Genomic DNA, 24,396 nt, shown 5'->3' on the forward strand with positions numbered 1-24,396 from the left:
ACAAGAGCCTGCTAGCTTAGCTTCCAAAAAAAGATGGCTGACACTATGTGTACGTTCTGTGAGTGAGATCCCACCCTATATGGGCGGGTTGAAAACATGCGGGACATCCCCTACTACTGGCTGTAGTCTTTAGCCTCTGGCCAAAAAAGTCATTCAACTGGGCTCTCCTCTCAGAGTTATATTCACCATCGAGTCATCTCCCACTACATGTGTACGTTTTTAGAGTTGCTCACTATTTCACTCTTTACTGTCGATACAACTTACTGTATAGTATGTCACTTTGGCATTAGCGATCACTTGAATATAGCTAACAAATTATCGCGCTAAATTGAGTCTGCCTGCTGATCGCTGATTGGCTAAACGTGCGTGCTCGTCGGTGACGTCAACACCAATGCCAGCTGACTCTGCATGGGCGTGTCGCCGCGTGTGTGTTTAGTAATGTTAGTTTTTTTAACCAATTAGACTTTAAAATGTAGATGTTTGAAAACCGCCGAACTGACCCTAAACCAGCCCAAGTTTTGTCCACCCGCCCAAACCCGCACAATCAAATTCAAAACCGCCCAATCTGGCAACACTGATGGTGCAAAAAGTCAACTTTCGAGGCAGACGATGTACACGATGAATTGCGTACAAACCAATAGGGTGTCGGAATGGTATATGTTTATACTTCTCATCCAACCACAATCAAATTCACTCTATCCGGATGGCGCGATTTATCTGGCCTTTTTTTTTTTTTTTTTTACGATGACAAGCCGGAATGAAAACAAGCCGAAATGAAATGTAAGGAGTAGAAAGTACAAATAATTGCGTGAAAATGTAAGGACTAGAAGTTAAAAGTAGGCTGAAAAATAATTACTCCAGTAAAGTATAGATACCCAAAATTTCTACTTAAGTAAGGTAACAAAGTATTTGTACTTCATTACTTGACACGTTTGCTGTTGATTAACAGTAATTTGTAAGAAAATGACCCAGCATGCATTGCTTTCACAGTAAATTTCAGACTACAGTAATTTATTGGAAAATAATACTTAAAAATCTGATCCTGTAAATTCCTAGCAATTATTTACATGAATTATGTGTGTGTATATGTATATATATATATATATATGTATATATATATATATATATATATATATATATATATATATATATATATAAATAAATAAAGTTCTGTCATGAAACTCTAGATGGTGCAGGCTGACAGGCCCTTAACTCAACCTGTTTGCAATCATCATTCTCTATAGGGCACAGCTGATTGGATCCTGCTGTATCAGTAGCCAATGAGCTTGCATGCTCAACCTTCAAATACTTGGTTAGCATTTGCTGTAGCAGTGCAGTGCGCTTTCAGAAACCCCACACCTTCCCCAGCTCTACCTGTATAGATCTGCTACGCATAATTCATGTATGCTATATTGTACAGCAGCAGCATGTCTCACTAATCTATATATCTATATTCAGGCACACTGCTGGCTGGCCATCATGTGTTGTGACGGCATGGCCACCCCTTCCCCAGTGTGATTTATATGTAATGAAAGTGAAATTTTAGCTACTAAATCAAGGCTGGGTGAGAATTGGCCATGGAGCAGGAGCAGAATTATTAACAATGAGAGAGATGCCAGCCAGAGAGCTCATATACTGTATACTAAGAGCTCATAAATGGCCACATATGTATGCAGTAGGGAGATCATGACCAGGAGTCCCTTTTATTCACAGGTATATGAGCTAACAGCTCCGATGGCGTTCTGAACTCCTATGGCTCCCATTAGCGATGAGGCATGAATCATGCTTTTGCAGTGTCTGTAAAAGACACGTATATTATAAGACATGATATTGTTATGAATTAACCTGCCTTGTTATCCCCAGGCTGATTTATTTCAGGTAACAGATAGGGAATTTTCTCATCGTTTCTCTGTGTCACAGCTCCCCCAACTTTTACGGACACGCCACCGCAGTATGTGGAGGCCAAAGAGGGGGGCAGCATCACTCTGAGCTGCACGGCCTTTGGCAATCCCAAACCTTCAGTCAGCTGGCTTAGGGAGGGAGACCCCGTACAGGACAGCAGCAAATACAAGGTGAGCAAACTTATCTCTTATATTTGAATATTAACTTTGTTCATGAAATCTACGGGATGTTCTAAATTGGGGGATATTTTATAATGTAAACTTAAAATATTAGTATAGTTTCTTGTTTCTAGTAAGTTATTTATTTTTTGCACTCTCTCTGACCATTTGTTATGATTGGCTAACGATGTCGTCGTATGCAATGTTGCCATGTCTCTGAATAAGCGGTTTTGAGCTTTTTTATTATTATTTTATTTTCATTAAATAAATAAATAAATATATATATATATATATATATATATATATATATATATATATATTAGGGGTGGAACGGTACACAGAAGTCACGGTTCGGTTCATACATCGGTTCAGACATCACGGTTCGGTACAATGGAGGGAAAAGCAAAACAAAAATGTAGAAGGCATTTTTTTTTATTGTGCATGTCTGTGTAGGCTGTTCCACCAAAGGAAAATAAATGTCTCTTTAAATAAGTTTTATTAATAAAGTAAATGCATAGAACCAGTTTATTTGTAGTGCATTGCCAATAGTTTTATATAATTCGTTTATTAATTAAATTAATAAAAAGACAAAAAGACCTTGAGATATGTTTGGTAATTGTACCTGAATAAATTTAAAATTAATTTGCTATATTTCAGATCAATATATTTGTTTTCCTTAAAATTTTAATAACACTAACTTTATTCTCATCTGAATTATAAATAATTTATTTCTTATTACGAGTGTACACAAATATAAGTAAACACTTTGCAGTTTGAATGATGTATGAGTACAAAATGAGTATGTTTTTATGTTTCCATTGTTCGATCGCGCCCGCGCCTCTCTGAACACGCGCGCACGCACGCAGGCACACACACAACATATTCCAGCATTGCAAACTTGACATCGCAGCCTGTCCATTATAGCCTGTCTATGATTATAGCCATAGATATTATGTCTATGATTATAGCCCATAAGTTATAGCCACGGAGCTTCAGAGCTAAGGCGGAGCTACAGATTAGGTGTCCCTAAAGATCCCGCGTATCTAACAGTAGTTCCGCATTACATTACATTAATTTGCACGCGAGTTTTATTTATTTTTATACCGTGTATTCTCCGTGTATATTCACGCACCGAACCGTGATGCCCGTACCGTCTCGGTTCAATACGAATACATGTACCGTTCCACCCCTAATATATATATGAAGAGTTCAGATGCAAAAGCCTCTAAGTGCCATCTGAAATTTTCTTCTAGAATGATCATTTTTATCAAGCTTGTATATTTAAGTTCAATAATTTCACTTAAATGGCAATGCAAATTACCTATTAATTGTCATTTAAGTGAAATTACTTAACTTAAATATACAAGCTTAATAAAAATGATCATTCTAGAAGAAAATCTCAGATGGCACTTAGAGGCTTTTGCATCTGAACTCTTCATATATATATACACACACACACACATATATAAAATATTAGTATAGTTTCTTGTGTCTAAACATAAGTTATATTTTTTTTTTTTGCCCTCTCTCTGATCATTTGTTATGATTGGCTAACAATGTCGTTAATCTGCGCTGGCCAAGTTGCTTAATACTAAAATATGTGTCATATGCAATGTTACCATGTCTCTGAATAAGCGGTTTTGAGCTTTTTTATTATTATTTTATTTTCATATTTATATAAATGTTATTTAAAAAAGAGAATTCTTTCCAGAATATAGGTGTGAGACATTTACATTTCTTTGGGAAATGTTTGTGTGGCAGTGTGAAAATCATGATATACGGTTGTAAATCTTAGTATGTGACAGCCCTAGTGTTGTAGTTACCTGAAGAATGCCTGTGTAGTTTGATTGATATGCTTCTCTGCACAAATACAGGATTGCAGTTGCCACAGTGAGGGCTCAAGATATTTGATGACGGTGGAAATTACAGGTCATAGGCACTTTGTCATCTCTTTTACTCTATCTTTACTTTTGCTCACTTTCCATCTTCAAACTATCATAGTCATGGCCCCAAATCCAGCCCTCCATGAGGTTATCAGTGGCCCGCCATCACAGTTAAATTGCTGCTTCTGTGTCTAAAATGCAAACAAGTAACATGCATTGAAAGTGCCACAACACTCACTTGCAGTTTTATAGATTTTTGTTGAATACATTTGAATACATTTACTTTGTTGAGAACAAAGTCAATTACAGTTTGAATTGTTATAATATGGTAATAATCTTGTAAAAAATGACCTTCTTTAAAAAGTTTGCCATATTTCACCCTCTTGTCTAAAAGTGTCCTTCAAACTAAGCAGTTTGAGTGTCCCTTCTATGGTTTAAACTTACTCTGTCAAATTGGACAAATCAAGCTGAAGTTTTAACAGTAGTTGCACGACCTGTAGAAACATCTAATTAATCCCCCTCAGCCCTGTCATATACCCTAGTGGTTTAGCCCTAGACCCCCTGACCATCTCAGTGCTCGTAACTGTGCTCATTTTAACTACGTGTCGTGGAGGTGTCCCTTGGGCCTCTTATGTTCACAGTGCTGTGTAATTAGAAACCAAATAAATCGTCCTTGTATTTCAACACTAATGGAATTTCTCCTCTTGAGTGACGTCTTTTATATATTTCATCAAATGAGCCTTCCATGATATGAAACAGACTCTTAGATTCCCTTGTCGAAACCAGCATCTAAATACTGGCTTTTTTCCCACAAGTGATCCATTGATTGTGGCTCATCAAAACCGGCAAACCAAACATAGTGAACCAAACTGTCAAATGCTTCCTGAGTATAAACCATCTGCTCGCTGAAGACTAAGCAAAGAGATCCCTACAGGAACGGATGGCTTAGTTCTCTGCCTGAAAAGAGTTTGATTTATAAAAGCCCATCGAGAGATCTCCATCTCCTCACACATAACAGAGCAATGACAGCCTGTCAGTGACTAGCTTTGCTTGGTGATTGAACACTTTTGAAGTAAGGTGAGATAATATCAGGAACAATGGTATTCGTTGCTTGTGATATTCGTTGTATTCGATTTGAGTGATGGCAAGCTCTTTGTTTAGTCAAAATACTGTAGCATGCTGTTTTGACTGATTAGATCAATAATGTTATTTACAGATGAAAGAAACTTCTGCATCGACTTTTTTGTTTAAAGCATAATGCTGGGGTAGGCTAGTACTTAATAATGTACTATAGACTTTGGAAGAGTGGACTCCCATACCAAATTTTTGTACCTTATTAAGACCCATTCACAGCATGAACAATAACAATATTGTCCACACCAACCCACGATATTGTTCTGTTTATTCTAAGCATTCACAGCAGTTTTGTCATCTGCCGCTTTAAATGCTCAAGTTTTTTAAAGCAGGGTGGATTCTGATTTGGCTGCCAATATTTTTATCATTCATCAGCTCAGAAAAATTGTTCAGAATGTGATTCAGTTTCACTGTGCAGTTATGGTTGTGGAATCATTATTCTTTTCTTTTAGAATAATTTTCAGAGCTGTATCTTTATTGTTATCGTTATAGTTATCGTCCTTGTTGTGAACGAGCCTTTAGAGTACAATGCCGACCAACTTTTCCAGCGCCCTTGGTTCTGGAAGTATAAGAACTATAAACCAATGATGCTTTGTGAACGACATAATCAAAATAAAAAGGATGGATAAATGATGTTGATTATTTATAAACATATATGTATATATATATATATATATATATATATATATATATATATATATATTAGGGGTGTAACGATTCACAAAATTCACGGTTCAGTTCGATACGACACAGTGGTGTCACGGTTCGGTACATTTTCGATACAGCAAAAAGAGAAATTTCCTTGATTTTTTTAATATTTTATTTTTAAAAAATTTAAAAAAAATGTATAAGTGTGAGTTTTCCTACATCTTGAAACTTAGTTTTATATATGGAGGTAATCTTTGAAGGATGAACAATAATGTTTTGGTCATCACATTATAAGTAACATTACGATAGTATTTGAGTTTTGAAGTCCTGGAAAAAGATGTGTGACACACTTGAAAGCATTTTACTATTACTATGGTTACAGTTAGTGTTACTACACTAAATCCATTGGTTAATGTTGCTGATTTGTGGACTTAAAGCCTACAACTAGTTCATTGACGGCACAATGTTTCTCCTGGTTTCCACGTCAGCGCTGTTTGATCTAATAGAGATCTACAGTTAATAACGGAGAAATTTGAATGCTTCTCACTAGATCTCCATTTGATGTTGGGCAACGTTGTGGTGATCACGACTGCTAACAAAATTTTGGTTGCACCGAATCATTCGGTTTGTAATACGTACCGAACCGAAAGCCTCGTACCGAACAGTTCAATACGAATACGTGTATCGTTACACCCCTTATAAGCGTAGGAAGACGACTTTTACTAATTCTCTATGCTTCATGGAAGTGGACAAGCGCTTAAGAGTTGTTTTGGTGCGATTTGCTTGTTTAGATTCTCTGATTGGTGGAGACTTCTATGCAGAATCATGGGTTCAGCTTCTTTTCTGCTGTCAACACAATTATTTAAAAAATACACTAAAATAATGTGAAATCACAGTAGCTCTGTCTGTAAAGGTTTGTAGGTTATCATTAAAAATCTATTCCATTATAAGGAAATTTTACTTCTGAAACCTGACTTTTTCACTTAAGTCCCACTAATGATGCTCAAGTACTCCTTTATTGACTAGAAATATGGTCCTTTTTAAAGTCATGAACTACAGTTTACAATCCATATTACTTCCATAATGTCAAACATTTCTGAAGTTTAAAAAAGCAACATTTAAATCTTTGCAAGTGTCTCCTTAAAAAAGAGATCACCATATTTGATAGCCATAGATCAACAACCATCTTAGCCATGTAAGTCAACAACATCAGGGTTATTTATGAATGGAAGGTGGGATATGGTCTTTGATTTATGCTAAATAACATATATACGGTAATGTTTTTTTATATAAATTATTATTATTTGATTTATTAGATTGTTGCTGGGTCTGCTGTTGCCTGGCCGTGCATCTCCATCTGTGTAATTAGAGTAATTATGGAGTCTGGGATCCACAGTGGCATCTCAGACTGCTGCCGTTTGTTGAGTAAATTAGCTGCTGTACTTACCCTCATGTTGCCCATTTGTAGACTTAAGGTATGTATGTTCAGTTTGTAAATGCGTAGAGTGTGTATGTGCACGCCAAGGGGTCAAGGTTTGACTGGTTAACAGTTAACCTCCGCTGGATAGATGCTGTAACTACAAAAAAAAAGCAGATTTTTCAATTGACGACCATTCAAATATAGTTGTGGATTCTGATTGCAAGTCGCTCTTACCAGTGTTATTCATATTTTTTATATATTTTGAATTTGCTTATATATAGTTCCCTTTCAAGGGAACTCCCGTTGCGTCGAGAAAATGACGCTGTGGGAACGCTTTGCGTGATGACGTCTTGAAGCACATGTAAAATCAGTCCAATGGTGTGGCGGAACGTCAGAGGCGGGTGACGTCACGTACCAGGAAGCTATAAAAGCCGGCCCGAAACAGAAAACGAAAGCTTTCTGAGTCTTCAGTTGCGCTCTGTGTTGAATCTGTCCTTGTTATTTGGTGTTGTCTGTCTATATTATATAGATATATTCAGTATGGCGAGCAAGCAGCAGTTTAGAGTGTGTGTCCATCCCTGCCCGCGTTATTTAACGGGAGGTGATACTCACACTCTTTGTGTTGTTTGTTTGGGTGAGGAGCATGCCCAGTCAGCACTCGAGGGTGGTGACTGTGTGCATTGCGACGCGCTTCCATTGCGCACGCTCCGATCCCGCTTGGCTCGGTTCAATCCCGATCGCGTTCCCCAGGGCTCGGGTCCCGCCGCGGCTGAGGCTCGGCGGCGATCTCAGACCTGGGGTTCGCAAATGGATCTGTCAGTGGATGTTGAGACGGGCTCTGCCTTATCTCAGCATCAATCTGACAGATCCAGTGCCTCTCATCAGGGTGTGGAAGCACGCATTGCGGTTTCTTCCCCCCCGATAGAGGCACCAATACTGCAACTGTCCAGCTCTGAGGAGTTGGATGTTGTGAGTATTGAAGCTGAGTCTGAGGATTCGCCACCTCAGTCTCATGCGTTTGAGGAACTGCTCGATGTTATTACTAGAGCAGTTGACAGACTATCTATTGAGTGGCCAGAGGATAGGCAGGACGTTCGTTCGAAAAGTAAGCTCGACGAACGCTTCCTGCCATCTCGTACACAGCCTCAGCGAAGAAGCCTTCCGTTTTTCCCCGATCTCCACACCGAGGTGTCGAAATCGTGGGGAAAACCGGTTTCATACAGAGTGTATGCACCACAAACATCCCACTATTCTTACATTCACAAATATAAAGAATATGGTTATGGGGAGATGCCGAAGGTGGAGGAGACGCTTGCGAGCTATCTCTCTCCAGCAACGGCATCTTCCCTGAAAGCTCCTTCACTTCCCTCTAAGCCAGTAAAATTCACATCATCTCTGGTTCATAAATCGTATGCAGCCGCTGGTCAAGCTGCAGCGTGTCTGCATACGATGTCTATTATGCAAGCCTATCAGGCAGAATTATTGGGGGATTTAGAGGAGGGCGGGGGAATTGGTCCTGACACAGTGGCTGAACTACGCAGAGCCACAGATCTGTCTCTCAGGGCCACCAAGGAGACCGCTAAATCAATCGGGCGGTCTATGGCAGCCCTGGTGGCCACTGAGAGGCATCTGTGGCTCAATTTGAGCGATATAAAAGAGAAAGAAAAGCTCGTTCTCTTAGATGCTCCGGTTTCCACTGTTGGTTTATTTGGTGATGCAGTAAACAGTGCGGTAGCTAAATCTCAGGAAGCTGCTAAACAGGCAGCTGCATTACAAAAACTTCTCCCCCGCCGTTCTTTCATTGAGGCTGCTGAGCGGGAGCAGCCTCACTCCTCTAAAAAGAGCGCTGAACATCGTGCCACTCAAAAACAGAGTGTGTCCTCTCGTGCTCCCCCACAAAAATCTCGGGGACACGGAGGGCGCTCTCAAACCCAGCAGTCTTCGAGGGGTAAAACGGATCTGCGGACCGTTATTACCGCCAAGAAGGCTGCTGGGGAAAAGTCCTGATGTCTGAGGGCTCAGGACGAATGAGGGTAGTCCCCCCGAAGCAGAGCGGTTAACACCTCTTTTCACGGTGCCCGTCTCTCTTCGGTGCCCTCAGGGGACCGTTCTGCCAACCCTGCCACCTCTGGTGTTACAGGGCGCAGCGGTCTCCGGCGAGCACATATCTCAAGGTCCACCCGGAAACGTAGTGGCCTCGGGATGCCCGCCCCCTCTGAGGAGGGTGCTAGAGCAGTCTGTTTGGTCGTTCCCTGCCGGTGCGCCGTTACAGGGCGACGAACCGACTACTCAACAGCAGGAGAAAAATACGGTGCCGTCTCTCTTCGGTGCCCTCAGGGGACCGTTCTGCCAACCCTGCCGCCTCCGGTGTTACAGGGCGCAGCGGTCTCCGGCGAGCACATATCTCAAGGTCCACCCGGAAACGTAGTGGCCTCGGGATGCCCGCCCCCTCTGAGGAGGGTGCTGGAGCAGTCTGTTTGGTCGTTCCCTGCCGGTGCGCCGTTACAGGGCAACGAACCGACTACTCAACAGCAACAAAATCCAGAAACCAGTCTCGAGAGACTGGTACCTCTAGTAGAATCTTTGACAGCGTGGAAGCTACTGTCAAATGTTTCTCGTTGGGTCCTGCAGACCGTGGAAAAAGGGTATTAGATACAATTCTATTAACGCCCACCGCGGTTTATGGGGGTCCTGCCCACAGTGGTGGGCCCCGAGCAGGTTCTGGTTATGGAACAGGAAGTAAACACTCTGTTAGAGAAAGGGGCCATAGAATATGTACCCCCCTCCAACAGGGAAACCGGGTTTTACAACCGGTACTTCATAGTTCCAAAAAAGGACGGGGGAGTGCGTCCCATTTTAGATCTTCGAGTTCTGTACGAGTACATGCAGCTCAAGTTCAAAATGTTAACCTTGAGACAAATCGTGCCACAGATCAGGTCCGAGGACTGGTTTGTCACGATAGACCTCAAGGACGCATATTTCCATCCGTCCGTGTCATTGGAAGTTTCTGAGGTTTGCTTTCGGGGGCAAAGCATACCAATATCGAGTTCTTCCATTCGGCCTTGCTTTATCACCCCGCACTTTCACCAAATGCGTGGATGCAGCTCTGGCGCCTCTGCGCCTCCGGGGTATTCGCATCACGAACTACATCGACGATTGGTTGATTTTAGCTCAGTCGCATTAGATGGCGGTTCAACATCGAGATGTTGTTCTCGCCCATATGAAAGAGTTGGGGTTACGGCTGAACGCCAAGAAGAGTGTGCTTTCTCCATTTTAGAGGACCACTTTTTTAGGCGTGGTTTGGGATTCAGTGTCGATGCAGGCGCGCCTGTCATCGCCACGCTTCGATTCCATCCTGGCAGCTGTGAGAAGTGTAAAGCTAGGCCAGCTACTCACTGTCAAACAGTTCCAGAGACTGTTGGGTCTCATGGCAGCAGCTTCCAACGGGATACCTTTTGGACTGCTGCTCATGAGGCCCCTGCAGTGGTGGCTCAGGACCAGAGGGTTTTTCCCCGAGGGGCAACCCATTTCGCACAATCAAGGTCACGCGGTGATGCCTACGTGCCTTGGTTATGTGGAAGAAACCTTGGTTCCTGTCCCAGGGCCCAGTGCTGGGAGCTCCTTGTCGTCGCAAACTGCTAACGACGGATGCTTCCCTCACGGGTTGGGGAGCGATCCTGTGGGTCGCTCATCTCAAGGTCTGTGGGAAGACCATCATCGTTCCTGGCATTCTATAGCCTAGAGATGTTAGCTGTCTTCCGGGCTCTGAGGAGCTTTATCACAGGTCTCAGGGGACACCATGTGTAGTACATACGGACAACACGTCGGTAGTCGCCTATATCAAGGGGGTTTGCGCTGGCATGCCATATCCTCTTGTGGTCCCAGGGGAAGTTGCTGTCACTCAAGGCAGCCTACATCCCCGGGGTCCAGAATATAGGAGCAGACACTCTGTCGAGACAGGGGCCGAGGCCCGGGGAATGGTGGCTCCACCCCCGAGGGGGTGGAGCTGATATGGAAATTTTAAGTGGATCTGTTTGCGTCTCGAGAGACGTCTCACTGTCCACTTTGGTTCTCCTTCACGCATCCAGCTCCTCTGGGACTGGATGCTATGGTACAGACGTGGCCGAGGCTACGTCTGTACGCCTTTCCCCCAGTTGCTCTGCTCCCGGGAGTTCTGGAAAGAGTTCGCAGGGACCGGGTTTCCCGATCTTGTGTCCCTCCTCGACGGGCATCCTCTGGAGTTACCCGTCAGGAGGGACCTTCTGTCCCAGGCAGAGGGCTCGATATTTCACCCTCGGCCAGAACTGTGGAACCTGTGGGCTTGGCCTCTGAGGGGGCCCAGCTCATAGAGTCAGGTCTCTCAACCGAGGTTGTTGAGACCATTCTACAGTCCAGAGCTCCCTCCACGAGGGAACTTTATGCCCTGAAGTGGAGAGTATTCACTTCTTGGTGTAGTGACCGTCGGTTGGACCCAGTCCACTGCCCAATTGGTACAGTGCTGGAGTTCCTGCAGGAACGGTTCACTGCAGGTCTGACCCCGTCCACTTTAAAGGTCTATGTGGCGGCCATAGGTGCTTACCACAGTCCTTTGGGTGGAATGTCTGTGGGGAAAGACCCCTTGGTATCTCGTTTCCTTCGTGGCACTTGGAGGTCCTCCTCCCTTTCGAAATCGGACCAGGAGGCGAATAATTTGCTTTGCCCTGTTCGGGCGTTAGACGCGTATGTCCACAGAGCTGCCCTGTGGCGTAAAAGTGACTTTTGCTCCCCTAACAAGGGAGGTCCAGTGTCTAAGCAAAGGATGAGCAAGTGGGTGGTTGAGACTATCTCACTGGCTTATGAGGCGGCTGGACAGCCTTCTCCTTTGGCTGTCCGGTCGCTCTCTACTAGGAGTATGGCGGCCTCTAAGGCCCTTATTTCAGGAGTTTCTTTACAGGACGTCTGTGATGCGGCAGGCTGGTCCTCACCGCACACTTTCGTCAGGTTTTACTCTCTGGATCTAGACTCTGCTCCAGGGTCTCATGTCTTGTCTTCCTAGTGCTGCTCTACGGATTTCACACAGGACAGACATTTGTAGCTATGGAGGCGTTGGTATAGACGTTCCCACAGCGTCATTTTCTCGACGCAACGGGAGTTCCCTTGAAAGGGAACGCCTCGGTTACGACTGTAACCTCGGTTCCCTGAAGAGGGAACGAGCGTTGCGTCGCCTTGCCATATCTCCTTCATGCCTGTCAGCGCGACTTCAGACTTTACGAAGCTTTCGTTTTCTGTTTCGGGCCGGCTTTTATAGCTTCCTGGTACGTGACGTCACCCGCCTCTGACGTTCCGCCACACCATTGGACTGATTTTACATGTGCTTCAAGACGTCATCACGCAAAGCGTTCCCACAGCGTCATTTTCTCGACGCAACGCTCGTTCCCTCTTCAGGGAACCGAGGTTACAGTCGTAACCGAGGCGTTTTCAGTTTTAATTTTAATTTAATTTTTATAATTGTATGTGCATTATTCTTTTTTATCGTTTTTTTTATTCTCAAATTAATTTTTACTTCAGTTTTAGTAATTTTAGTACTTGTTCCATCTAATATTTATGTTATATTTTATTTCAGCTTTATTTCAGTTACCGAAAACCGTTTTTAATAGTTTTAGTTAACAATACCAACACTGCCCTAATGAAAAAAACCTATACGAAAATGTATTTATACTAAGTATAGTACAAATCCATAACATATATTTACTGACATATCGCTTGAGACTTACTGATATAAATATTGTAATTAAAATTTATTTGGAGTACTTATTATTAAACATAAAATGTATTTTACTATCCTTCATTTGGTAAGGATAGTATGATCACGGTAAAATATAAGTCTTTAAATGCAAGATATTTCAAGTGTAACTAAAGTATACTTGCAATAGTTCCATTTTAGCACTATCAGAAACTGTAAAGTATTCATATTAAGTACATACATATGTAAATGTGTTTATAGTATAGCCTACTTAGCATAAAAATACATTTATTTTAAATACATTTTGGTATATTTAATTTTCACTATGGTGGCTCTTACCAGAGCACAAAGTTTTGGGGATTTTGCCAATCAAAAACCAAAGTTTACCATCCAAGATAAAAAGAAAAAGAAAAAATGCTTCAAGGTGTGTGTACAGTAAGTCTCCTAAGAGTAAAGTCACACATGCCTGATATCACATGAACTGTGATGATGATGCTTGCTAGTAGGTCTTGCCATTACACCGTCTGATGGAACACTGAATAATTCATCAGAGAGCCCCCTCAGCGAAGGCTTTACTTTAGCATGAATCTATGTCATCTGTCTCCACTCCTGCAATTTTTTTCTCAAAGTACTCTTCACCTGCTCGGCCGGCAGCAGTAAAGTGACCCTCATGTATCGTTAACCATCCAGCTCTGACAGGGCAGGGAGAAAAGATGCTTTGGCGAGTCCCTTACCCGTCAGGTCTGTCTGCAGAGAACGGCAGATCTGTTATGCTGTTCTGAGACCAGTTGTACCCGGTCACATATTTCCCATGAGATTATGATTGACAGCAAATTGCATTCGAAAGTGAGTAAAGGTTTTTATTTTTTTCCCCTTTTTTCCTTCCTTGCTGACTTGTAGAGAATACACTATTCATTTGAAATACATTTGACTAATTTATTCATTTGAAAAGTAAATGTCATTAAAGCAACACTATGTAACTTTTCAACCTTCATAATATATTTCCAAGATCCTTGTGATGGTACATCGACTTACAATAGGTTGAATGACACATCTGCCATAGCCTGACAGGGTCTGTATCGCTTTTACTGGCACTATGTAACTTCGGTGTTCGGGTAGTAACCAGTAGGGGTGCACGATTCAGAAAATTTCACGATTCGATTCGATACCGATTTTTAGTCTCAAGATTCGATTCAAAATCGATTTTCGATTCAAAAACGATTCTCGATTCAAAAAACGATTCACAGTATGTAAATGTAGTTGACTTTTTCCTGTGTGATTGCAGTAGACATACAATTTAAAAGAAAATAAATAACAAATTAAATGAAGTTTGATATTACTTTGTCTTCATAAAAACTTTTGCAACTAAACAGTGCAAAGTGCCAAGCTTTGGCCAGCTTTCGAATACATTTAATTCAAGTTTAAATTAAAACTTAAATACTTTTTTTTTTTCTTTTTTTTTTACATTTAGCTTTAAAGTGCTGTAGTCAGATTAAACAAACAATACTGCTAAATGTAGTTTAAGGAGTAGGCTATTGACGGCAAAATAGGCTACAGAATATTTCGTTCTGTATTGACAGGTGCAATTTTTGAAAATCGATAAAAAAAAAATACAATAAGCCTACATTATATCTGCATTTATGTCAAAACCTAGACTTTCAAACATCAAAATGTCATTTATTAATATGAATATTCGTGTCAAAATGACATATAAACATTCTATTTTGCCTGGAAACGCTTCCAACACGCTTGCGTGTCGCGAGAAAAATAGGCGTCGGTTCTATTTCTAGCATGCACACGTTTTCCGCACGTCTCTGGCCACACCTGAGACGCGCGTGTCACGCAGGCTGTGTGCAAGCTCTAACCTGTTAACATGGGAGCCGAAATAAAAACAGACACGCCACAAAGCCAGCCAGCCAGCCAGCCAGCCTTCCTTCTGCTCCGCTTCGCTTCTGCTGCACTTCTTCTTTTGGCTATGACAAGAGTGTGCAGGCGTAAGTGTGAATTCGATGCAGCGCCATCTATGGGAATGGCAAGCTAAACTCATTTCAGGACAATACCAAAAAATGTATATTTAAAAAAAAAAAAAAAAAAAAAAAAAAAAGAATCGATTTTTGGAATTCTATGAATCGATTTTGAATCGGTAACGTTTGAATCGCGATTCATATGTGAATCGATTTTTTTGCCCACCCCTAGTAACCAGAGCACAAAAAGAACTACAAAATTCGACTGCTTAACGGCATACGTCACTTCCCCCACCACTTCGTCAAATTTGGACGTGAGAGGCCAACCAGCGTTTGTTTTCGGCTTTCGTGCGTATGTTTTTGTCATGGGGGTTGTTTACACCTGGCCACTTCATGCATTTTCTCAGATCGGATAGCTATCCGATCGTGAAAAGTCCAGGTTTAAATGCCCTCCGAAACGCATTTGAGAAGGATTTGAATCCGATCCCTCAAACCACTTCAGGAGGAGATCTGAGACGCATTCCAGACGAAACTGGACAAGTGTAAATGCATATGGTTGTTGAAACCACATATGTAAATTGTACTCCTCCCAAAAATGCTAAAAAAATTAATTAAAAAAACGTGTGAGAGCGTTGTATAGGCTATATGTTATATCCAGATATGACGACGCGCTGGAACACGCATCACCGCAGATGAGCAACTGCATCAAGCCAATGTGCAAACTATCGCAAATCAAAGTGAAAGTAAGTCGCAGACGCTTATCACACAATCTTCATCATTAAAAGTAAAGAAACGAAATGATCTTACCAGGCTTACTGCTCTCTCTTATTGCGGTCTTTGATTTTGAAATTTTAGCTGATGATCTATAAAATGCAGCTCATATCTGTTGCTTTCGGTGACGTGCACTCCATTAAATCTGCATATAGCGCGAGAATTGAAGATCGAATATAAATCCGTTTCGCAAAAATACATTTATGTGACCAGGTGTAAATGGAATCGTTTTGATAAATCAGATAGCTATGCCTCACGAATTAGTTTGCCAGCTGAACTCAGGTGTTGTGAGTTGTATTTATCAGGTTATTTGTAGTCCTGAGGGATATCAGACGACGCTGTTGACGTTGATTCCTGCGATTATCATGAGAACAGCTTTCAATATCTCACATAATTATCAGGACATAAAGCCTGACGTAGAGGTTGTAAATAGTGTAAACGAGCACAATTTGCAAACTATTATGATAAATTGCAATAATCATGTCTAATGACATCATAACGGCCAATGTTATGAAATAATGCGACGTACATTTAACTTAATTGATGTTATCTGGCATTTTGTAATGTTTACATTCCAATAAAAACAACGTACACAAATTAAATTATACAGTAGGCCTAGACTATAGACTATTTACTTGTGACTTAGCTGCAATCATGTAAAAACTAGGGCTGGGAATCGATTAAAAAAAATTAACTAATTAATTGCACAATTTCTGTAATTAATTGCAATTAATTGCGCTTCCCCCAAGCTTGTAATCATCAATATTTAAACTTAGAATCACCTAATTAAACAACACAGGAAAAAAAGGGAACAGAAAATAGCCCTATATTAAAATATTAAACATCAATATATCAATATATTATTCTTTTTCAATAATCAATCAACATAATCAATTTAACAGATTATTATTATTATTATTATTTTATTAATTATTAAAACAAAATATAGACCTACAAAGCTATTATTACCAGAGCATGTGATCAGAGCAGGTCATTTTACCATTGTTGCCCAGCATGGCTATACCAGCTCAGCAAACAGAAGTCAACAGAGAAATTTCACGTTACTTGAGTGGACTTTACTTTTCCAGTGCTTAGTACATGATTGAAGCCTTTGGGCCGTTAACGACAGAGCCGCCGACACACACACACACACACACACACACACACACACACACACACACACACACACATACACACACACACACACGGAACGGAGAGCTCGCCGCTGCTGGGCCATTAACGACAGAGCGAGCCGACACACACACACACACACGCGCGCAGAGCGCGCCGACCGACCGACACACACACACACACACACACACACACACACACTCACGCGCACGTGCGCGCGGAGCACAGAGCGCGACGCACATACCGAGCGGAAAAGACCCGCTCATGAAAGCTGCCCGAGAATGAAACCTGACCGCCGAACATGGAGGGGCGGGACGGCATATTTCGGCCTTTTTAATAGCAGACGCAACAGGAAATCATTAAAACGAGGCAAAAAAAAAAAGTGCTGCGTCAATTGCGTTATTTTTTTTTAACGCGTTAAACATTTCAAATTAATCGCAAAGATTAACGCGTTAATTCCCCCACCCCTAGTAAAAACGTTATAATATAATATATTTACGACAGTGCAAGTATTCCACAGCGACTCTAGGGGTCGCTGTTTGACAAAAACACAATTTCTACTTAGTGTGGCTTTAAAGAAAAAAAAAGATTTCAGTAACATGGCAGTAACATTCAGTAACATTTTTTTTATATATAATCATTGTAATAATAATAATAATAATCATATATATATATATTTTTTTTATTATATGTGTAACATATTCTTCATATTCTGTGTGCCTTGGTTCATGAGTTAAATCTTCGGTTTGGTTAACAATCTTGGTGTGGGTTTATAAACTCTCAGTTCATTCTGTTCTCCGTTCCGCGTCGTCTTTAGTTGGCTGTGGTATTCTCCTGTTATCTCCAGTGCTTGTCTGAGTTTGGTTATGTTAAAGAGTGTTTCCTTTTTAAGAGATTTTTTTCCCAGAGTGATTAAGCTGTGACAATATGAAATTAGTTGAAATAGGATGACAGATTTTTTCACCTTGAGATAAGAGCTTATTGATTATGAAAACTATTATTTATTTTTGATCATTTATTATTTCATTTTATTAATGTTATATTATTATTATTGTTTTTATTATTAATTGTTTCATTTAGTTTTTCATTTATTTCAGTTTTCAAAATGTTTTTTTATCCGTTGTTTCAATTTTAGTTTTACGAAAATAACCATGGACATATACCTTGTGACATATACCAATTGTAAAGGCTTATTTCTAAAATCTGTTATTTGATATTATTGCCATAACCTATATTATAATTAGTATTTACGTTAATTTACATTAAACTGCATTAAAATAATGCATTAACCATTGGAGTTTAGAAAAGCTGCATTATTTTCAGTGCCCACACTGCCTATGTGATGTCAGCTTAGAAGAAAGTTGTTTCAAAGGTGGAGAAAGTTATTACAGTGTTTAAGACAAAAAATCTTTCCTTTGGAATAACATGCACCGATGAATCATGCATACAGTAGTATCAGCATCCCTCCCCTTACCTGCCCCTCTGCCACCAAACACACACACTTGTACAGAGTTATTTATTCAGCAGTTTGTCTGCTCACTCTCTGAGACCCTGTGCACAATTCAATGCCAAAACAAGCTGAAACACTCTCCTCTTGTAAGCGTGGCCTTGTCTCGAAAAGATGATTGTGAAACTGAGCCAGCAATCTAACCATCACAGCTTGAAAGAGCTTCGAAAGTTCATACAGGAACCTATTAATGATTGATGTCTTGCATGTTTTATATGCACTATCATTTCAGAATAATAACAAGACACAGAGAAGACTGGCCTAGTATTTTACTAAAAACCAAAAGTCCAGTTAGAACATCATACAAGAATTAAAATGGCACAATTATCCAGGTGTCACTTTGTAAGAAGATTCAAAGTGTTGCGTAGAAGGCTTAGATCATGAATATTAGTTCATGCACAAATATTTTAAAATGACTATAATAAAATAAAAATAAATGTATAAATACAATAAGTAGTTTTTATTGTATTGTATTGGCCTGTAAGAGAGAATTTGCCCATGGCATTGAATTCTTGGGGGAAAAAAGAGCCATATTTCAACTGTGGTAGACCATCCCACTCCTGAAACTGCCAGCCTCCTCAAAAGTGGATGCCTTTTGACACTCAAAAGCATTGTGATGTATCCTAGTAGCAACATTCTGGTAGGTTGGTGGTTAAATATATGGATCAGCAATTGAATGTTAATTGTTGGTCTAGTGGTTACATTTTAACTTTCAGTAAAAGGGGTTCCCGTGGAAAGTGAACTGATTTATTTATTTGTGAATAAATATTATAAAATAGTATAAATAAAAGTTTAAATAATAATAATAATAATAATAAACAAATACTAACAATTGTAGATGCTTCCTCTGTATTAGTTTCATCCCTGCTGTAAGCTATTTCATAAAGTGGTGGGGACAAAACTGGCCATGGCCAAAATTGGTGGGTATATCCCCACTGTAAATTATGCTTTTGCATCCTAATTTCTAACCAAGAATAATCCAGAGCATATTAGATAAATGCAAGAACTGCTCTGCCATTGGCAAAATGGAAATAACGCTTGTGTGGGCACAGAAAGAGATGCACATTGATCTTTAAGTCTCTGTTGGAGTGGCCTGGTTTGTTTGATCTCTCCTACGCAGTCTCTGCCTCTATGTCTCCGGTTCACAGCGATTTCACTGCAAATCATTTTTGTTTGTACTGTGTATGAGACAATTCTTTCCTCAAATTGTTTTAAGTTGTTATATGAACTTGTAAGAGTGGCCCCTTTCATGATGCATGTTTTGAATGTGAAGTAACATAACTGTAGTATGTCTGCAGGAAAAATGGATCTCATGGGATGCTGAGCAGGGTTCCCCCAACACATCCTTTCTACTGATCTATGTGTTCATATAAGAAAAATAAGTGAAACCTTTCACAGAGATAAAAAATGAGAAGTTGTGTAGCGCACACTTCGGGATTATCAATATGTTACTGTAGACTTGAAGCAAACAGACTTTAAAAACCCCACATGAACTGTTTAATAAGCAAAAGGGATTGACTTTAATATTCATGTTTTCCTATTTCAAAGTAATACACTTACTTTTGCGTTACTTTTTTCTCACCTAGGCTGGACTTTCTTGCTTGTTTTTTAATGAAAAAAGTTCTGTTTTTGGCAAATGTAAAGGCCCTTTCTCACCAAAAGTGAAATGAATAAGCCTCAGGCTGAAGCAAATGCAAATTCATGCCTGTACAGTAGAGGGTGCAGCTCAAACACACCTTTCAGTTGTGCTGGCATTCTGGATTGCATAAGCATAGGACACAGGAGAAGAAAGTTCAGCACTCTTACTTCAGCAATAAAAACAAACAAACGAAGCAGAAATGTGATGTTTATCTAAATACATTTTTGCTTATTGGTATGGTTGAATTGGATCATCGAAGGTCAGCTGCAAAGACACATAGTAAAGTGAGATTAAATACATCGGGCCCTATCTTGCACCCAGCGCAAGTGACTTTGTACACCGACGCATGTATCATTCCTATTTTGCACCCGCGCAAAGTGGACTTTTCCCTCCACAGAAGCACGTCGGTAAGTTAGGAAATACACTTGCGCTCCCGGGGGGCGGTTCAGCGCAAAGAGGAGGCGTGTTCCGGCGCAAACGTTCCTTCATGCTATTTTGCAGGTTTAGAAAACAATTGCACCACTAACCAGGAAAAAATTGTCTAAAGTCAGTGGCGCGTTGCACATGTTATTCATATGCTATTTTAAGGGCGCATGCTTGGTCATAATCAATGCAGCGTGTGCACAAAGCGCATACACTTTGATTCTCTCATCTACACAGAAGCAGTTTTCATTTTTGCAAATCATACATTATTTAGATAGATAGATAGATATATAGATAGATAGACAATTTATTATAAAAGCATACATCTAGCTTACACATTTACCCAAATTATCATACGCCTGTTTAACCGAAGTTAATTTGGGTGGGTTTCTCCATTTCAATGTAACTTCTCTCTTTTACGGCCGTGACGAGAGCGTTGCTCTCCTTGGCTGTGAACCGCTCCTGGCGTGCGCCTGGCAAATCCGCCGTTACAATAGCAATCCGCTATGGAAAAAGCACGTCTGCTCTTAAAGGGAATGTGAGATGACGCTCTGATTGGTTTATTTCACGTTACGCCCAAACCACACCTATGAATAATGAAGCTACTTCAGACCAACCCATTTTAGATTTGCGCCTGGCGCAAGAGTCATTTATCCCGCCGGGAAAATAGCAACAGCGCCGAGACCCGCCCACAAAGTTACTTGCGCTTTGCGCTTGACACTTGCGTTTCAGATCGTTAAAATAGGGCCCATAAAGTACAATTAAACAAATTTAATTATTGCAGGTTTGCATAATATTCTGATAGTCTAGAAGAACTACAATAACTATGATGTTTTACACCGTGCACACAACGCCTCTGTACTTACTCCTGATTTCTCTCAACATGGGTACAGGAGCGGCGTCATTTAATTGGAAAACGAAGTAATTTGCGTTACTTATTTGAAAAAGTAACTTTTACTGTAAATTTAAATGTAATGCATACTTGATATTTTGAAAAAGTAATATGATTACCTAACTCGCATTACTTGTAATGCGTTACCCCCAACACTTGTCAGCGAGATTGTTTTCTTTATGTTTATAAGATTGTTCATTTGTATCTCAGTAAGTGATGCTGTGACCTCTCTCCACAGGTCAGTGATGGCAGCCTGACGCTTGTTTCCATCAGCCGTGAGGACAGGGGAGCGTACACATGCCGAGCGTACAGCGAGCAGGGAGAGGCCATCCATACCACACGCTTACTCGTCCAAGGTAGCACCCTAACTCTGACTTGACTCCATGTCTTTATTGTTGGCTGTTATTTGAATGACATGACTATCATGTTGTCAGAGTTCTGTGCTGTGTTTGAACGGTCTTCTGTGTTTGTGTCTGTGTATGTGTGTACAGTCATGCTTGCAAAGCTGCATGCTGCATGGCACCCATGCTGCAGAGCTACAGAGATAATTGGACTCCATATGTTAGCTGTCTGGTACAGTATAAAGCAGTAATGGGTTCACTGTCAGAGAGATTTTTCACCATAGTGCTGCCAAAGAAGCTTTTTCCTTTTGGGATCGCTAATCTGTTCAATTGCAGATATCCTCTATATTCACCTTATTCATACTTCTAGACAATAATACAATTGTTATTTTTATTTTTATTCCCATCAAATGCTTATCAAACCAGTTTTAAATAAAACTACTAAAGTTTTAAATTAAATTACATAAAAAACTTAAAAGTGAATCATTGTAATAATTGAATACTGTTGATTGTAATACTAAATTATATTCGGTATAATAGAAACACTATCAATACTGATTTGGTGTTGTAGTATGGAAGCCCACATTCCCCCACAGAAACTTTATCATTATTTACGAGAAACTTTCTCTTTATTATGGTAAGTTAATAATATGAGAATATCTCATTATTACGAGATATTAAATCAACTTTTTCTAAATTATACAACATATTAAGTACATATTAAGAAAGTATCTCATTATTAATAGATACTTAGCATTAATCATGATAAAGTTTCTCATTGTTATGAGATACGAAGCATTAATCATGAGAACGTTTCTCATTATTATTTATGAGATATTAAGTCATTCGTTTTTTTTAACTAAATTTTACAACAAAGTACATATTAAGAAAGTCTGCAATTATAATGATAGTAAGCATTAATCATGAGAGTTTTTCATTATGAGATTCTAATTAATCAAGAGAAAGTGTCTCATTGTCATACTAAACATAAATTACTGTATGAGAAAGCTTCTCATTGTTATGAGATACTAAGCATTAATTAAGTGAAAGTTTCTTATTGTTATGAGAAATTATTATTACGTGATTATTACATATTAAGTCAGTTATTAGATTTGTTGAAACATTTTACGACAAAGTACATATTAAGAAAGCTTCTCAGTATATTGAGATACTAAGCAATAATCATGAGTTTTTCATTATGAGATGCTAACAATTAATCAAGAGAAAGTTTCTCATTGTTTTGAAATACTAAACATTAATTATGACAAAGTTTCTCATCGTTTTGAGATGCTTAGCAATAATCATGAGAAAGTTTCCCATTGTTATGAGATACTAAGAATTAATTATGAGAGTTTTCCATTATTATGCAATATTATGTACTTTTTTTGAAAAATTTTATGACAAAGTAGATAGTATGTAATTTTCTCATGAGATACTAAGAATTGATTATGAAAAAGTTTCCCATTATTATGAGATATTAATTCATTTATTCAAAAAATGTTCAACATTTTACGGCAAAGTACATTTTAAGAACATTTCTCATTCTGAGATACTACGAAGCATTAATAATGAGAAAGTTTCTCATTAATTTAATAAATGACTTATTAAAGTAATTTCATGAGAAAGTTTCTCATTATGAGATATTAACAATAAATTAAGCGAAAGTTTCTGATTGTTATGAGATTCTAAGCATTAATAATGAGAAAGTTTCTCATTATGAGAAAGTTTCCCATTATTATGAAATGCCAAGTCATTATTATGAGAGATATTCTCAATATAATGAGATGCTAAGTCATAATAAAAAAAAAACGTTTCTCATTATTATTTACAGATTCATCATCATATTTTTTAAGTGAGGCAGAAATGGACTTCTATACTTGAGCCCTACTGATGGAATTGTTTAAAAAAAATCGAAGGCTGTTAATATCAAGTAAATTATTGTGCGCAATTTTGCTATCAACATTTGCTATCCAACTTTAATCACTTTACATGGTGATCATGTGGTCTGTTCATCTGTAAGTAGGTAGTTCTTTACCAGAATAAGCTTTAGTGTGTACCGGACCAAGCATATTTTCAGGAAACTGTGTCATGAATTTCTGTACCGGTACTGGTCTAGACCAGTTTATCACATATTTTAAGACTGAATGGCAAGGGTAAAGCAATACAAATGTATACATAAACGGTATTTGAAGAGTATCAAAAATAAGAATTACCATTTTTAATAAGACCATCACATAACAAAAAAGGAGAAAAAACTTTTTTCAACTGCTGAAACATAAAAGCTGCTAGTTGAAGAAACATGGTTTTACAGACACGATGGCTGCCTTTCAAGTTTGTTTTTGTACTGGTGTGTGTTTGTGTGTGTGTATAATGCTGGACAGAGAGCATCTGTAGAGTCCATGCCTTCATGTGGAGATCTCTGCAGGCTTTCTCCACAGAAGAGCCCTCTCTTTACACTGGCACTGCCAACATAAGCGATGCCCACAGTGGGCGGTACAGTGAGATCTGTCGGTAGGCCGCTGCAGATTCTCACACGGAGTAGAATTCTTATCATCTTAATCGATGATATTCAAATGAGATGGTTGATCCAAATATGTATGTTACAGCTGAGGGTACCTCTAATATTTTTACATGTTTTTATCTAGTGTTTTTAATGTTTAGTTTTAAGTGGTCATGACATGGATTTTTTATTATTTTAATATGTTCCTTGAGGTTCACTTGTTTTTTGCACCATAGGAAACAGTATCAATGCCCACTTGCTATTGCACATAAATAAGTATTTTGCAAACATTATCCAAACCCCCCCCCCCCCCCCCCCCCATCATTTACAGACAAAGCATTATGAAATCATTTACTTACGA

General features: G+C 39.6%; 1 protein-coding gene across 8 annotated transcripts in view; it reads left to right on the forward strand.

The window, feature by feature from the left end:
• Window positions 1–24,396, forward strand: part of igsf9bb (immunoglobulin superfamily, member 9Bb) — a 135,449-nt gene that overhangs the window by 60,611 nt on the left and 50,442 nt on the right. For all 8 annotated transcript variants that reach the window (XM_082141105.1, XM_082141107.1, XM_082141109.1 and 5 more), the window contains exons 4-5: window positions 1,921–2,072; window positions 21,433–21,550. In XM_082141105.1, coding sequence (XP_081997231.1) covers window positions 1,921–2,072; window positions 21,433–21,550 — 270 coding nt within the window. The remainder of the gene's footprint in view (window positions 1–1,920; window positions 2,073–21,432; window positions 21,551–24,396) is intronic.

Source organism: Leuciscus leuciscus, assembly GCF_965113295.1.
Source record: "Leuciscus leuciscus genome assembly, chromosome: 16".
Taxonomy (NCBI): Eukaryota; Metazoa; Chordata; class Actinopteri; order Cypriniformes; family Leuciscidae; genus Leuciscus; species Leuciscus leuciscus.